Below are 15280 nucleotides of genomic sequence, written 5' to 3'. Positions count from 1 at the left end.
GCGTGGCCGGCGGGCTGCGGGCGGGCGGCGGCAGCCGCTCGGCCTCGCCGGGCGCAGCCTTCCCCCCGTCGGCCTCATCCCCATCGGGCACTACCGACTCGCCGGCCTCGCTGACGGCGGGGAGAGGGTCTGCGCCGGCCTCGCTGCCCGGGATCGGCTCCATCTCGGGCTCGGCCTCGCCGGCCCCCCCATCGCCCGGCACCGCTGCAGTCGCCGCCGCCTCCGCAGCCATGGCCGCCATTTTCTCTGCTGCTTCACCGCCGCCTCCCTCCAGCAGCGGGATCGATAACCGCGGCCTTCCCCGCCCGCCTGGCAGGCAGGGTCCGCCCCCTAGCGCCGCATCTGGCGCGCTATTGGCGAGCGCGGCGCAATTCTCTGCTGCTAATGGCGCGCGGCGACGTCCGTCAAGCACAGCGGGAACTTCCCGTTGGCCAGCGGGGACTTCATTCAATGCAGAGCCGGGAAGAGGAAGAAGGGGTGTGGCCTAGRGCTCCGCACGCCGTTGCGGAGCGAAGGGGCGGGGCCTGCGCGGCTGTTCTGCCGTCCCATTGGCCGAGGGAGGAGCCGCTCGGCTAAACGGCCGCTAATTGGCAGGGGTCGCGTTCTGTCAGGGGGCGCGAGGCGGGCGCCGCGCGGGGGTGGGCATGCGCTCTGGGGGCGGCGGGATGGCGGGGCAGGGGGCGGCGGGGGGTGTCGGGCTCGTCGTCAGCCCGCGGGGTGGGCGCCTCCCTCCGCGCTGCACCGCGCCCGTCGAGCAGCACCGTTACCGTTAACGCTGCCGTTAGCGCGCGGCCTGTGGGCGGAGCGCGCCCGGCGTCCTGGGGGCGACCAGGCCCGTTTGGGGGAGACCAGGCCCGTTCGCGGGGCGCGGGACGTGCGAGGAAACGGGGCCGTGGCGCCTGGCGGAGCGTGCGGGGCACGTGGAGCGCGCGGCTGCCCCCGCTGGGTGCGCGGGGTGAAGGCGAGAGATCCGGGGGCAGAAGGAGAAACGGCGTTTCCCCGCGAGGTGCCCCAAAACGGCGCTTTGTCCCCGTGGGTTCAGCAGCTCCTGCTGCGCTGGGTGTTATTTCCCACCCAGCTGGGATATCTTGATTTTACCAAGGGAAAAGGCAATGGCTTAGGACTTTATATATATGAATATACTCTTTTCCTGAAGCTCACATGCTTGGAGGAAGGAAGAAAGTGTTTAAAAAACAGAAGGCAGAAATGAGAAAAATGAGTTGGACAACTAGGGAGAGAAAGGGGGTGAAAGTGGGTCTTAAGGCATGGGTGGTTTTGTTCTTCYCTGTGCCATTACAAGAGATAGGCTGTTTGGCTGCAGTTGAAACTTGCTGAAAGGTAATAAACCAASTCTATAAGACTTTTTAAGAAACAAACCCTATTAGTATTTCTTTAAAGGTGGTGATGCTATTTGCAGATTTCAAAGTTACTATCAACTATATGCCAACGGTCACACCCGACATTGCCAGGAAAAAAAAACATACCCTTAATAAAAGCAAAGAACTAATGAAGTTAGAAAAATCCTTGAGCAGATTAATGGCCTGGTAGTATGCTCACCTTTCTCTTCCTTCATGGTAGGAAAGCCAACTTAGATGCAATTAAGGACTATGGTAATGTGAACAATAAACTTCTTAGTGAGAATGATAAATGAGGACTTGGAATAAATGGTCTTCTATAGCAACAAAAAAGCTCCATTTAACTATATAAATAAAACATGACCTTGCAAGCTGCTAGCTATAGGGTTTTAGCAAATAGGAAAGGCAAGGCATGAGGCACACTCTGTTGCACAGAGCTTTGTGTTTTGRCTTGTGTTGCAGACATTGGAGTTTCTCTTCCCTTTTGATAGGATAGCGCTTTAGCTTTCATGATGGACGTAAAGTTTGCATTATCATTGTCATAAAGTATATAAAGAACATAAGGGAATCTCCGGAGGAACAGAGCTAGACACATTCTTTGAGACAAATAAATATGTTAGAAATACAGTCAAGTAAACTTGCTAAGGATAAAAGTACCTTTTTTTTTTCTTTTTTTTTTTTTAAGCGACCATGTTTGTTGAATCAATGTCTTGGTAGCATGAGTGAGAAGCATAAAATGTTTGGTGCAAGAGGGAGGAGTAGAGAGAGAATTACATATTTTTCTTTTTTTTTTTTTTTTTCTAGACATGCTTGCAGCTTCATCAGTCCGTGTCACAGAAAAACAGCAGATGGATTCAGCATATCATCTGTGGCTTAAAAGAAATCAGATTTGGTAAGCTTTTTCCAAAACTACACACCATTAATATTACTGTCTAAATCATTTTGAAACCATTTTGTTAACTATATTTGTAAAAGATCTGTATTCTATATCCTGAAGCCATAATACTTTGAAAGATGGTGACTATACAATTGCCTCCAAAACTGAATGCATTGACAGAATTCTAGAGAACAGTGAGGAGATTTGTGTTGCTGATGAGTTATGTTAATTTCAAGGTTATCCTTGTGCAAAGATCTCGGTGGTTTTGCATCAAATGTGAGGCATTGTTTTTACGAGTCAGAATTGTCTTGAATATCCTGCTAAGGAAAAGGCAACGGTGTCTCCAGAAGGTATTCAGAAATTCTGAGTGATTCAAACAGTTCTCATCTCGAAGGAGCCTGCTGTAAAATAAGTGATCATAGGACCGGAGAAAGGACTCTGCTRTTCTTTTCTGACTTATTTTTATTCAGTGCAACTCTGACAATGGATTACCTGCATCTAGAAATACAGAAATACAGATTTTGCTTTCTGGGGACTTTTCTGGGGACTTTTTACGTTACTCAGTTGAGTCTCAGGACAGTTAGTGAGGATAACTTACATGTCACAGCAGAGCTGTTTTTACATTGGACTCTACTCACAAAGAATACTTGGAGATGCTCCAACCATGTTTTAACAGCAAACCAAATCTTAYTCTGCATGCAAATCCCAACCCCTCACTGTTAGCAGTGTGTTTCTTGGTGTGTATTAGGAGTTTCTTTGTTCATCTCAAATCTGCTATTGAACAGAAAAGGCACTAGGTTAGCTAGAAGGGTGAGCAGGGTACAATTATATGTATTGTCATTTACTCTATCTTGCTTTTACTCAGGAAAGGCAATACCATATTTCCAAAGTTTACAAGCACAAGCACTGCAGGTATGAATAAACCTTGAAAAAGTTTGCAAAGCCCAAAGCTGCAGGACAGCTTTGCAGGGGACTGCAAAGTAGGATACAAATCTCTCGTGATCCTTACTATGAAACGGCATGACTTGTATTAGATACTTTGTACCTCTGTGATTCTAATTGTGCTGGCTGGTCAGTTCACTTAGCCACAGTTCATTTCTCCAGTCCTGCCATGGGGTGGTATAGAAGGAGGCAGTAAATTCTGAGCCTACAAGAAATTACCAACTAATACAAAGAGACTGCTTAGCCCTTGAGCTGTTGGGACATTGAGATCCAATAGCTCAGCCGAACAGGCTTTTTGTTATGCTAAATTCAGACTTTTCTGAAAGATGGGCGTAAAATGGAAGATTTCCTCTTCCAAAACTGCAGTGAGATTAATGCATGCTGAAATCCACTCAGCTTTTCAGCAGGTGTTGCTTATGGCAGACAGTACCCATTAAAATGCTAACTGTCATCTTTTACGTCCCTTGGAGTCCCCAGCAGACCTTATGCTAAGCAAGAGAGACAAACCTGCTTGTGTGGCTTGTTAACACTTCACTTAAATTGTTTCATTGTAGTAACTGAGGAGATAATGTGTTTCACCCAATCGCTTTAAAATACCAAGGAGGGGGAGTTTCTTAAAAACAGAATGTAAGCAGCTTTGTTACAGTATCATTTACGTGTTGAAAGATGTTATAGGTGCTGTTTAAAAAAAGATAAGAATAGTGTTTAAATATCTTTATTTAAAAATAAAGATTTATTTTGGATGTTGTCTAATGACAATTGTCTAATGTCCATGAGAAACGTGATATGATGGCTTACTTTTAAATGGGAGTACGTAAACAATAGGTATGTTGATAAAGAATAAAACTTGTTCACTGTATAAAAAGTGCTTGATACATAATTTTTCCCATCTCAAAGTCCTTCMATTATGCCGTAATTTCTGTTTATTTAAATGTGGCCTATAATCTCTTTGGGATAGGATTTGACTTTCCATGGTTGGTTTGCATAGTTACGGCCTTGTTTCTATACTGGAACCTTTAGAATCTGCCAAAATAAAATGAATGATGTTAATGAAACAAATTGCACTTGCACACTCTTTCTGTAAATTAAAATGAGCTTGCGTGTTCAGCAATAGGCAGAAAGGATAAAAGTAGAAAAGAAAAAAAAAAAGAAAATGTGAATTTGAGGGAGAGGAACTGATGATAAATTTTTACACGAGGAGAAGAGAGCGAATGTCAATTTGGCATAAGAATAAATACAGCTGGAGGAGATTAAARCAACTTGATAAAACTGAAAGCAGGAGAAATGCAAAGCTGTATGAAGATGTTTAGCAGCCTGTTAGCAGAAGTAGTAAAATTGAAYAGAGTGAGTGAACGGATGTGATGTGGTTGAGTGGTGCCTGTAAGAAGCAGATATGATTGTATCTCTATATGTGTCTATACGTGAGTGAAAGGTTTTTTTCTGTGTGTGTAAGCTGGGACATGACAAAGATCAAGTTTGGCAGTTTGCCTGTGTGCCTGTGCCTGGGTACCCAGATACATGCAGGCTTCAATGATGCTGATTTGTATTGTCAYGATGAAACATATCACTGCACTGAACTAATTACAAACAGAAAATCTTGCAGTATGTGAGTAGTTGCAGCATGTATGTATTTTGGTTTATACAAGCACTTTCAGTTAGGATCTGCATAATATAAGAAAATCCATAGTGATAATAACATCATGCTGTGGGCATGAAGTTCTGTAGAAGTGCACAACCATGAAAGAGCTAACACCAGATGCAAGCATGTCTACACTGTAAGGTAGTACATACAATACAAACAAACAATGTATAATCAAGTTACAGGGAAGCTGAAGTGGATGATTATAGCGTATGTAGAAATACTAAGCTTCCTTTAAACTAATTTAGCTGCCAGTAACAGTGAAACGGTGATAGCAGACTCCAGCATGGGTTGCACCAGAGGCATGGCCTGGTAGCTGGAATCTGTTTTGTTACTGGTATCCAAGCCAGCTGAGTATATCTGTTTTCTGTGTCTGTTCATTCTGCAGTCCATTTGACTTGTGTAGGCATTCACAAACCCTAAGCAATTGTGTGCATTTATAGGGAATGTTTACGAGGAATAACTGATAGCATCTCGGCAGGATAGTAGATTTTTTTTTTTTTTTTTTTTTTTTTTTTTTTTTTTTTCCTTCCCACTGGGCTATCAGGATTTGAGGTTAGGAGGTTTTTGATTTGAAGCTCTAGAGTCTCTTGCTGAGACCCTGACCACATATGTTAAAAGGAATTATATTTTACGTACACCCATAGCCCCTAGTTCTTGCTGGTCTTTTGCCAGGAACATTGAGAAATAGTTCACTGCAGGAAACACCACACTTATTTATTTCTCTCTATCTGGATTAGAGTGGCAATAGCTTCCTGTGACTCCCATAGTGACAATAATTTCCTGTGACTCTGAGAAAAGTCTATCTCAAAAGAGCCTCCCATGAATTGTGGTTTAGAGACCACAGTTTTTTGAWGTGTTAAGAAATTCATTTTTAACATTATTCAGATTTTAGATTAGAAAATTAACCTTATTCTATGTTGTCTCATATTTTAGGGTCAAAAACTTTTCTGGTTTGGGATGCATATATTACAACTTTCCTTTTAATAAAAAAAAACTTTATTATTTAAGTGTCAATAAAAATAAATAAATTAAAGATGCCTTTGAAACTAGGTCTACAAAAATAGTTGTTATTAGATGCTAATGTGATTGGCTCTGACTTATTCTTTGTAGATCAAGTTCTCATCTTTTTCCTGCACATACATGCTAGTCCTCTTCCATGAATAGGTACCATTGCCATGAAACGTTGTGGAATGGAAGGAATTCATTCCCCTGTGTGATTTGTGTAGAGCCCAACTAGATTAAACAATTTTACTGAAGCTTGGAGGCTCAGCAAAGCAAAATTAATCTAGGAGGTAGCCAAGACATCAAAGAGCAGGGATGGTGGAGCATCGTTTTCACAAATGCTGTCAGGGTAATGTAGCCTTTGCCGCGCCTCACTGTAGCTACAGGCAGTGCTCCCCTCAGCTGCCTCTCTGTGTGTGTGTGTGTGTGTGTGTGTGTGTGTGTGTCAGACGTGGAGCACTCCAGTTTCTTCTTGCCGAAGCCACAAACCTCCTGATGGGTGATAGCCCATCCAGCCACCTCTGCAGCAAGCAGGGCAGGCAGGGGAGTGCTCCTTACGTTCCCCTGCTCTGACAGACCAGCTGGATTCACTCTGCAAGACTCCAGTTGGTTAGGGGAATTTTGCACAGAGGCAGATATTTACAAAATATAATTTAGGTGCCAAAATTAAATGCCTGGTTCAGAAGTTCAGTGCAGTCAGCAGAGAAAGGAAGGGCTCTCCAGCCAGTGATTCAGAAAAGAGTGCTAAACTAGCTCTGCAGTAGGCTCCTCAGAAGAACATTTCTCAGTCGTCTACGCAGTTACGCTAGCTTTCGAACTTGAACATCTAAATCGTGATCATCACCTCTACTGCCATATTTTCTGAGGGAAGGAAAGGTTAACAGCTGTCTGTTTGGGAAATGAGTGACCAACCTGTTGAGTTATCTGTCTGCATCTGTCTTAATCTGTGAGCCGAGACCACATATTTTTGAAAGGGAAAAAGGCCTTAGGCTCTCAGATTTATTTTGTAGCTAAAATGSTACTTACTTTGTTTTTCAGGACTTGCAGTGGAATGTAATACAATTTCAGACTCTGTTCAGGGATGAAATTAATCAAATGGATTCTTTAAACAAACTCAGGTATTACTTGCACAAGTGTTCTTCCTCAGCAAATTTTGATTAATTTTCCTCTATAGTTTTAGGAAGTTGATTTGTTCATTTTCTGTTCTAAAACAATGTGTTTTGCATTTCCTGTGTTTTTCAAAGAACATTTGCAAAGAGCAGAACTTAAGCTGGTGTATTCTCCTTGGGTGATTCCCTTCGAATCAAGAGCAGCACACAAAGGGCCTCTGCTACTGAATTTAAGATCTAGGGGAATTAAAAACAGGCTCCCTTCAGATGTTAAATTCTTTTTCTTTCCCTCCTCTGCCTACTTTAAGAGCTCACTGTCTGTTTATCCTGAACAGAATAGGATATGTTGCTACCCAAATTTTAGATGATCTTTTTAGCAGGAGTCTCATGAGGCTTTGGCAAAAATATAAGCTCATGAAAAAATCTACAAGAAAGGGAACCRTGTGTTTCAAGCAATCTAAACAGTATTCTTTCCTGTGGAAGTGCAGGCCTGTATATTTTGCCTTGGATATGATCTTCTGTTGGTTTTAATTTTGTGACTTGTACATAATCATTTAATTCCTCTTGTCCCGAATATTTGTGTATGCTCCTTTCTGTCATATCTTATTGTTGCTTTTGCACTTGCACTTACACGTCCATTCATAATCACTTTTATTTTGCTGCTTTTTTTTTTAACATTTCAGTTTCAAATTGCTGCATTTGTAGGAAAGCCATATGTGTTCTCAAAGAGTCTAAATATTTCTGATAATAAAGATTGCACAAAAAATTGTAGATAAGAGGATACGCTTTAGGATTAGATACCTGCACCTATGAGTTGGTTTACCACAGCAACGAGTTGACTGCAGATAGGTATCTGAGCTTTCATGCTATATGGTTGTTTTTGACAATGTTACCTCCCAAACTCTGTTATTTTGGGTGTTCTGTTGCTGAAGTAGTCAAGAAATCTCCCGTGTGCTGCAACATCTTTATCAGAATAACTTCTAAGTATTGTACTTTGGAAGTGGAAAGGACAAAAGTTGCCTAGGCGAGGACTGCCATTTCTACTAAAAATGTCTATCTAGGCTTTTTCTTTTTTTTTCTTTCTTTCTTTCTCCTCTTTTGACTAAGACTATACTTCTGAGAATACATTAGCAATTTCTCTGTTAATTCTGAGATCAAGAGAACCTGTGCTATTGACTATATATTCACTGTAAGAGTTTGAGAAAAACATCGAGACATATGGCTTTTCCTTAACTGTAGTCAMTGGACATGGCATCATGTTGCATGAGAATAACAGTGATTGTAAAATACTGCCCTCAGCTGCTTACATTAAGGTGAACAGAATCCGTAGTCTGTCCTCATTTAGGATTATTGTATTGGCAGTTTTAGAAGAGAGGGCGATAAAGGAAACAGTAGACTAGTAATCACATATAGCCATTGTACTTCCCTAGCTGAAGCAATTGTGAGTGGTATGATGCTCTGATGCTCTGATGCTGTGTGCCCTGCTCTTTGGTACTCATTTGTAGCCTGAACTTTGCCATCTGTGAAATACAAACAGTAGCATTTCCTTCTTAGAAGCATCATGTGGTTTAATTATGTTKAATGTTTATAAAACAAATTGAAGATGAAAAGTGCTGTGCAAGTGTTAAGTATTATCCTTGACAAAGACACAGGATCCAGATAATTAGTCTTTCAAATGCCTCTAGTTATTCTATAAATTACAAGTTATTTTTTCTGCTTATGTTAAGAATCATTGAGATTCAGCTTTCTTACTAATTACTTATATAATTATTTGGAGGTATTTCAATAAAATAGGGCTGACCAAGGCAAATGTGTTTTCTGTCTAGACTTTGTCTTACACATAACAATTACATGTATTGACTATAAATCAGAGAGCTAGGCACAACAGTAAAGTTGGCAAAATAGAAAAAAAAAATGTGTTGGCATTTTCTGGATAGTTTTCAAGTGTGTCTATAATAGTCCAATTGRAAGTGGACAGTATCACCATTTGCCCAGACACAAGTGGATAACTTTTGTCCTATATCCTTGGCTTAGTGTCTGTGCCATTTTTAACATTTTTACTGTTATCTTCCTCTTGATTTACTGTCTATGAATTATCTTTAATGTTTTGCAAGTCATTAAATTGAGTTGCTGTAGATCGAAATATTCCACGCTAACTTGGTTCTTTTTATCTTTTTTTGATAGTCACAAAGGGAAGAGGAGTGTGGCATAAATAATATTGTGCCTATGTTTTCATTTGAACAATATTGTTTCTTAGCCATGCTGTCCAGTTAAGCTCTTAGTTAAAAAAAAATACACTAACTTTTATTAAGTTCAGCTATTTTCCTGTGGGAGGGGGAAAAAAGACCCTCTGACTTGGAAGCTTCTCATACATAATCACATTGATATAAAAATATTCTGAGTAATACTCATTTCTRATATAGTTCCACTGACTTTTAAATCCAGTTGCACCAAAGATGAATTTCTACCTCATGGTATCTGCAAAACACACCAAAAATGCACCAACAACAGTTGGAGGAGTCATGGCCCATTTGTATATGCTAATATCTCTGTGGCTGATGCACACATTTCATCTCCTTATTAAATACTCTGTAACTAAAATTAGTATAAAAAACTTGCAATTAATTTAAAAAAAAAAACATTTTTTTTCTGATCCTTTTTTTTTCTGGTAGCATTTTGCCTAGAGGATTGGATCTTGTTTTTTCTTTGTCTATGCATGATTTACCAACCCAAGAAATGATATCATTAATAGACAAGTATTTTCAGTTCTGAAAATGATGCTGAAAATTAACCTTGCACTTTTTGTGTCCCTCTTTGACCTCTATGTATTCTTAAAAAAAAAGACGAATGGTTCCTAGTATTTAAGAGAAAAATGTCAATTTTACTGACATATTAATATTGCAATTGTTGAGGGGGCATGTGCATCATAGGGCAATAARTTGGAGATTGCTTCTTAGTCATCCTTTTGGTGGGAACGCTGGGCAGGTGGTGGGGAGGGGACTAGGTTTTGTGCTTGTGTCAGTACTTTCTTCCAAAGATGGTATAAATTTTTAGCTATTTAAATGACAGTCTTTTTTCCTCCTCAGTCCCTTTCCCTCCAAAAATGTGGAATAGCTGAGGATATTGTTGGCATCTTGCTTATAGCCTGAAGGGGTGCGCATAGTGTTCATCAGCAGGAGCTGAATGCTATCATGCCACCCTACCTTCAGCAGTGAAGCTAATCTTGCAAAACATCTTAATTCTCTGCCATATGCTGAACAGCTTTTCCCTTGGATCAAAAAATATGTGAGATGGAGAGCTTCAGGTAGGAAACACTTCCCTAATAAGGAGAGTGCCTGTACTGTAACACTGTGTTGTCAAATCTCTTAGTTCCATCAGCAGTTTTCTATTTGTGCCACTGTGCAAACAGATTTGGGAGCTTTGCTAAATTTGAAGACYGTTCTTGGCTAAAACCCTATGAGTACCAAACTTTAGCAATAAATATGCAAGGGAGAAAATGCTGTGCTACTTTCAGAGCACAAAGACTTCCTTGCACATGGACACCAAAATATGTTTGGCATGCAGTGACTTTCAGTGCTGCTTGAAATAAGAGCACTTAAAGGATGTAGTCTGGCCACAAGACTACAAAGTTCAATCATTATTACAGTGCAATGACAACATGAAAGTTGTGTCCTAGTTACTAAGGTATTTCTGACCATGCCAGWTCTTTCTACACTTTAAAGTACCTTGTTTTTGTGAATATGATGTTGTGTTCTCCTGTGGATCCTAAGTTGTAGAGCCCTTCATACTAAGTTTATTTCAAAAACAAGAAAAACTCACCAACTCTATTTTCAGCATATCTTCAAACAAGCCTCTTGGTATGCATGCTTTACTGACAGATATCTAATCAGCTTCTAGATAGGATCATTTTATGGACTATTCTGGTTCAGCCTGTCTTCCTGTCAGAGCTCTATAGCAATACCTGGCATGGCCCTTGGCAATTCATTCCCTTTGATGAAGTCCAGTCTCTTTTTAATTGCTCGTTGTGTTATCTGATAACTTCTAACTATGACAAAACAAGATTTGCAATTGACTTGCAAATCCAGAGGAAGAATCCTGCAAGCTAAGAGCTTGCTCTGTTATCTTTCAAGGGTGTACTTGGTGAACAATAGTTGGGAAATTGTTGTGTTGTCTTCATTCATAGATTCCCTTCAACTCGAGCCTTATAGCTATAGAAGAAACATTCCTCACCCCCCCATATAAAATAGGCTGTGGCTCTTAGGCTGTGGTGAACAAACCATTGTGGTTTGCTAGGCTAGGGTAAGTGGTTAGAAGCTGGTCCACAAAACTGTATCAGATATTATTTACATAACAGACTTCTTGATTAGACTTTAATGATKATAATACATGGTACTGGTATAAAAATCTGCATGTTAGTGCATGTTCCTTGCCCAGAAGTCTTTGGAATCATAGATTTGGAGTGATAAAATCAAAGAGACTCTTTCCCTTAATTCGGTCACAGACAATTTGGTGTCTAGTCCGCATAAACTGCATTCTGCCTTCCACAGAATCTTGCCTTATATATAGGCCAGGAGTGACAATAATGTGATTAAAGCACATAGCATTGCATTAATAGGCAAATGCTCAGTGTTTTTTTTCTTTTTTTTTTTAGACTTTGGATTTGCTACTGGCTAATTTAAATGCTAGAGAATGGGTGTGAAGTAATGTGCCCGCCTTAGGGAAGGAAACATGAATAGTGGTGCTCAGCTGGTACTGTAGGTTTTTAAATGGCAGCAGGATGCATGAAAATAGTGCAGAATGTTAAACATGTTACATTATATGTACAAAATTACATATTGTGTGTTATAAATGAAGCATAATGCAGAAGCATAATGCAGAAGTAGTATCRTTTATAATACAAATTCTTGCTTCCTGAGTTATCTAGCTGAAGCTGTCCSCTACCACCCCAAACTCACAGTGAAGAAAAACGCAAACCTTTGACAACTGTTCCAGGATCTCCATGGGGAATTATGCTGGTGTGACTGTGCTGTGTTTCTCTATGGTTACACTAATCTAATTCCCTGTGTGGAGACATCACAGAATAAGGGCCAAGTCTACATTACCAATGTGCTGATGTAGCTGCATAACACAGTTTATTTTAACAGATGGCTTTACTTCCCCACTGTAGTTAAAACCACCTTGCTGAATAAGACATTCTCTACTAGCAGAAGATAACCTTTGCTAGCTTAAATTGGGGTTTTTTTGTGGATTTTTTTTCTCCCCTTCACTGAAATGATTGGTTAGAAATATGGTTGTTTTTCTTCATTCTACCAATTGCAAAAATACTGAAAACAGGCCGAAGAATGCTTTTCTCCCAKCCTCCATTTTACCAATTTGAAAATGTTATGAATTAAACTATGAATAGGAAGCCTCATTCTGAAGAGAAAAGACATATTATTGGTGGCTTTTTCCATGATTATGGGATTTCTGTATTCAGGCTGAACCTAAATGGTGGGATAGAAAGAGAGGAATACAGTTAAACAAGTAAATAAATCCCACCTTGTTATTTTCTTTATTATCAACAAAGATTGAGATTGGTTTTGACAAGCAAGACATACCTTATGTTTAAAGTTGTGATTTAGATAATTAACATTTGGAGCACCGGTRTCATTTCAGTATTACTTGAGCATTGTGTAGGTCAGATGTTGTGTACAGAATATTCCATCATACCAGTTCTTGTACTTCTATCTGGTATATGTTTGGGTGGTCAACTTGTACTACTTTGGCATCTATTTGAATGGCAAAAATATTTTCAAATAGAACTTGTATTTAATGATATGTCCTCTCAAATTATACATTTCTGTAGCAAAAATAGCGTAGGGACTCATTCAATACAATGCAAGTGTAAGGTTGTAGCCCAAAGCAATTGCACTGGAATTAAACCAGGCTGTCTCTGAATGTTAATGGAGAAGTTGCAGCTAGGAGCTATTAACATGAAGTACCCAGACATCCTAGCAGTGYGGAGGAAAGAGAGTAAAACAGGATGGAAAAGTTTTCTTCTCTGAGTTGAAGATTGAAAGATTTAAAAATCAGAGTAGATAGAAGTTCAATAATTGGAACATAATTAGTGATCACAGGGGATCCTCCTTACCTTCAGCATATTTACATGTTTATGAGCAATGTCTGCTTTGATATAACTTTATAACATGATTGGTATTGTTGCCTTGGGCTGTGAAATTATTTTCAGTGAGACTGTCTTGCAAAAAAAAAAAAGATAGAAATGCAGTTTCAGAAAGTTGCTTATTGTTATTCAGGCTAGACATCCAAACTATAGATTTCTTCAGAGAAAAGCTGCCTGCTAACTTTAGCTTTTCTCCAGTAACTTTTTTTTTTTCTGTCTTGAGGAAAGAAAACTAGCTAACTCTGGATATTTTATGTTTTGAGATTTTGTGTTATTGATTCCATAACTATGAAAAATACATCAGATTAGAATATTGTAGAATTTATATATTTTTAATAATTCAAAGTTTTGGCAACAAATGCAGTTTTTTGTTGTTTTTGTTTGCTTGTTTTTGAGTATAACATTCCTTGAGATCTTTGTTCAGGCAAAATTCTCCTTGACTTTTAACAGGTGTTGGCCCAGCAAAGAACTGGGCAAGTGCACAGTCAGGTTCTTGGAGATTTGCCCAGTGGTCTTCACCTGACAGTGTCCCTTCATGCATATTTCATGCCTTGGCCTACCTTGTACTTGCAGGCAGAGAAGAATAGACTTTGCAACTGTCTCATACATAAATATGAATGATTTAAATACCAGTGCAAGGTAGTTAACCACTCTATAAAAATATAGTGGTATTTTATAGTTTAAAACATTGATGTAACCTGTTGGCTATTGTAGTATTTTTAATTGGTAAACTTGATTCTCTTTTTTTTTTGTTGTTGCTGTTGTGGGCTGGAACTCAAAAATATATATGAATGAGTTTCTTGATTGTTAGATAAATACCGCTCATACTTTTAGATCAGAGACTGGGTAGTATTTGTCACATTTGTGGAGAGATTTTAATTGGAACTTGACTATAGCTTTGTTTTTTCTGCAATCTTGATTCAGTTCTAATGACTGAAGTTACCCAGAGTGAATCATATCTGGTCATGCCAAAATAAGGTCTTGAATTCTTCCCAGATGATGGAAAATATGAGGCAATTTAGAGACTTGTGCAAGTAGAGACAGACCTAAAGTAACCACAAAGCTGTATATGGTTCAGTGGCAGAGAAAGTCCACCCAGTGAGTAAAGGTTGAGTGGTAGTAACTTTGTAGCTCTTCTGTTAGCAGAGTTGGTGAATAGTGAAAGTGCGAGAGCTATGAATTGTGATGAAAAATGGACTGATGCTTAGGTTGTGTGATTTGTTATCTTTTTGCTTTACATTAATGTAAAAAAACCAAACTGCAAGGAAGCAGATTTCAGCTGTGACTTGGATTTCAGTATTCTCTTGAGCCGAGCTTAGGGAAATAGCAGTATGGGAATAGACAGCAAACAGACTTCCTTTGACTCTAAAGGCAGGTGAAAATGCCYTGACATCTTACGCAGTCACAGCACAATTGAGTGCACTCATTATCACCATTCCTGCAGACTGTATCACCCTGGGTATGCAGATTGCAATTAATATCTGTGCTTTCTCAATAGTTCAGGAAAAAGCTCTTCTGCTGTCATACACCACAGAGAATAGTTACTATTTTTCACAAGCTGCAGTTTGCTGTGGGAAAACATTTCACACAGAAACCTAGGAAACAGGAGAACTTGCTGTAACACAGYAACTAATCGGAAGAGTCGTGTTTGAATCTGTTGTTTTCTTGTCGTTGTTTTCATATATAATAATACTTTGTTGCCCTTCATGTTCACAGTCAAAATATGTGCTGAGTCAAAAATCAAGAAGGATCTATAAAAGGGAATTGACTCTAAATGTGGATGCTAAACTTGGTGAGAATTCCTTACATAATGATAATTTTAATTTCCAGTCAGAAATGTACCAAGACCAAACCATTTGCTTTTAGCCCTTTTCATTTGTAGCCTATTGTTGCTCCCTCATTACTGCACTGTTCTATGCTAGAGCAGTAAATCTGGAGACCTAATGGTGCACAAGCCCCTCTGAGGACAGCACTGACTTTTAAAATATTCATTTCTATGCGGATCAGGGATATCCCAGTCTGGCTGTAATCGGAGRAAGAAGGAAGGAGACAAATAATCACTGAACATGACTGTTTAGGGAGCAATTTCTGTCAAAAAAACAATCAATGGTGAAGGTGGGTATGAGCTGGCCTTGCACCCCCAAGCACAAGAAAGATGTGGGCTTGTTTSATACCCATAATGGTATAATTGCT

The 15280-nt window shown here is 39.7% G+C and overlaps 2 protein-coding genes across 3 annotated transcripts in view; one reads left to right on the top strand and one right to left on the bottom strand.

The window, feature by feature from the left end:
• The window catches only part of PWWP2A (PWWP domain containing 2A), a 13762-nt gene extending 13521 nt beyond the window's left edge, over positions 1-241 (bottom strand). The window contains exon 1 of one of the 2 annotated variants that reach the window (XM_026047606.1): positions 1-241. This exon is cut by the window's left edge and continues 469 nt beyond it. In XM_026047606.1, coding sequence (XP_025903391.1) covers positions 1-241 — 241 coding nt within the window. The other variant, XM_026047607.1, reaches the window with a different exon arrangement.
• A 721-nt stretch (positions 242-962) lies between these two features.
• Positions 963-15280, top strand: part of FABP6 (fatty acid binding protein 6) — a 31532-nt gene continuing 17214 nt past the window's right edge. Inside the window, exons 1-2 of the mRNA XM_026047721.1 lie at positions 963-1338; positions 2160-2247. The gene's annotated coding sequence lies outside the window, so the exon portion shown is untranslated. The remainder of the gene's footprint in view (positions 1339-2159; positions 2248-15280) is intronic.

Source organism: Nothoprocta perdicaria, unplaced genomic scaffold (genome assembly GCF_003342845.1).
Source record: "Nothoprocta perdicaria isolate Ctin4 unplaced genomic scaffold, notPer1 scaffold_5, whole genome shotgun sequence".
NCBI classification, from domain to species: Eukaryota; Metazoa; Chordata; class Aves; order Tinamiformes; family Tinamidae; genus Nothoprocta; species Nothoprocta perdicaria.
The sequence above is the reverse complement of the archived record's forward strand: the minus strand, read 5'-3'. Positions and strand labels throughout refer to the sequence as shown.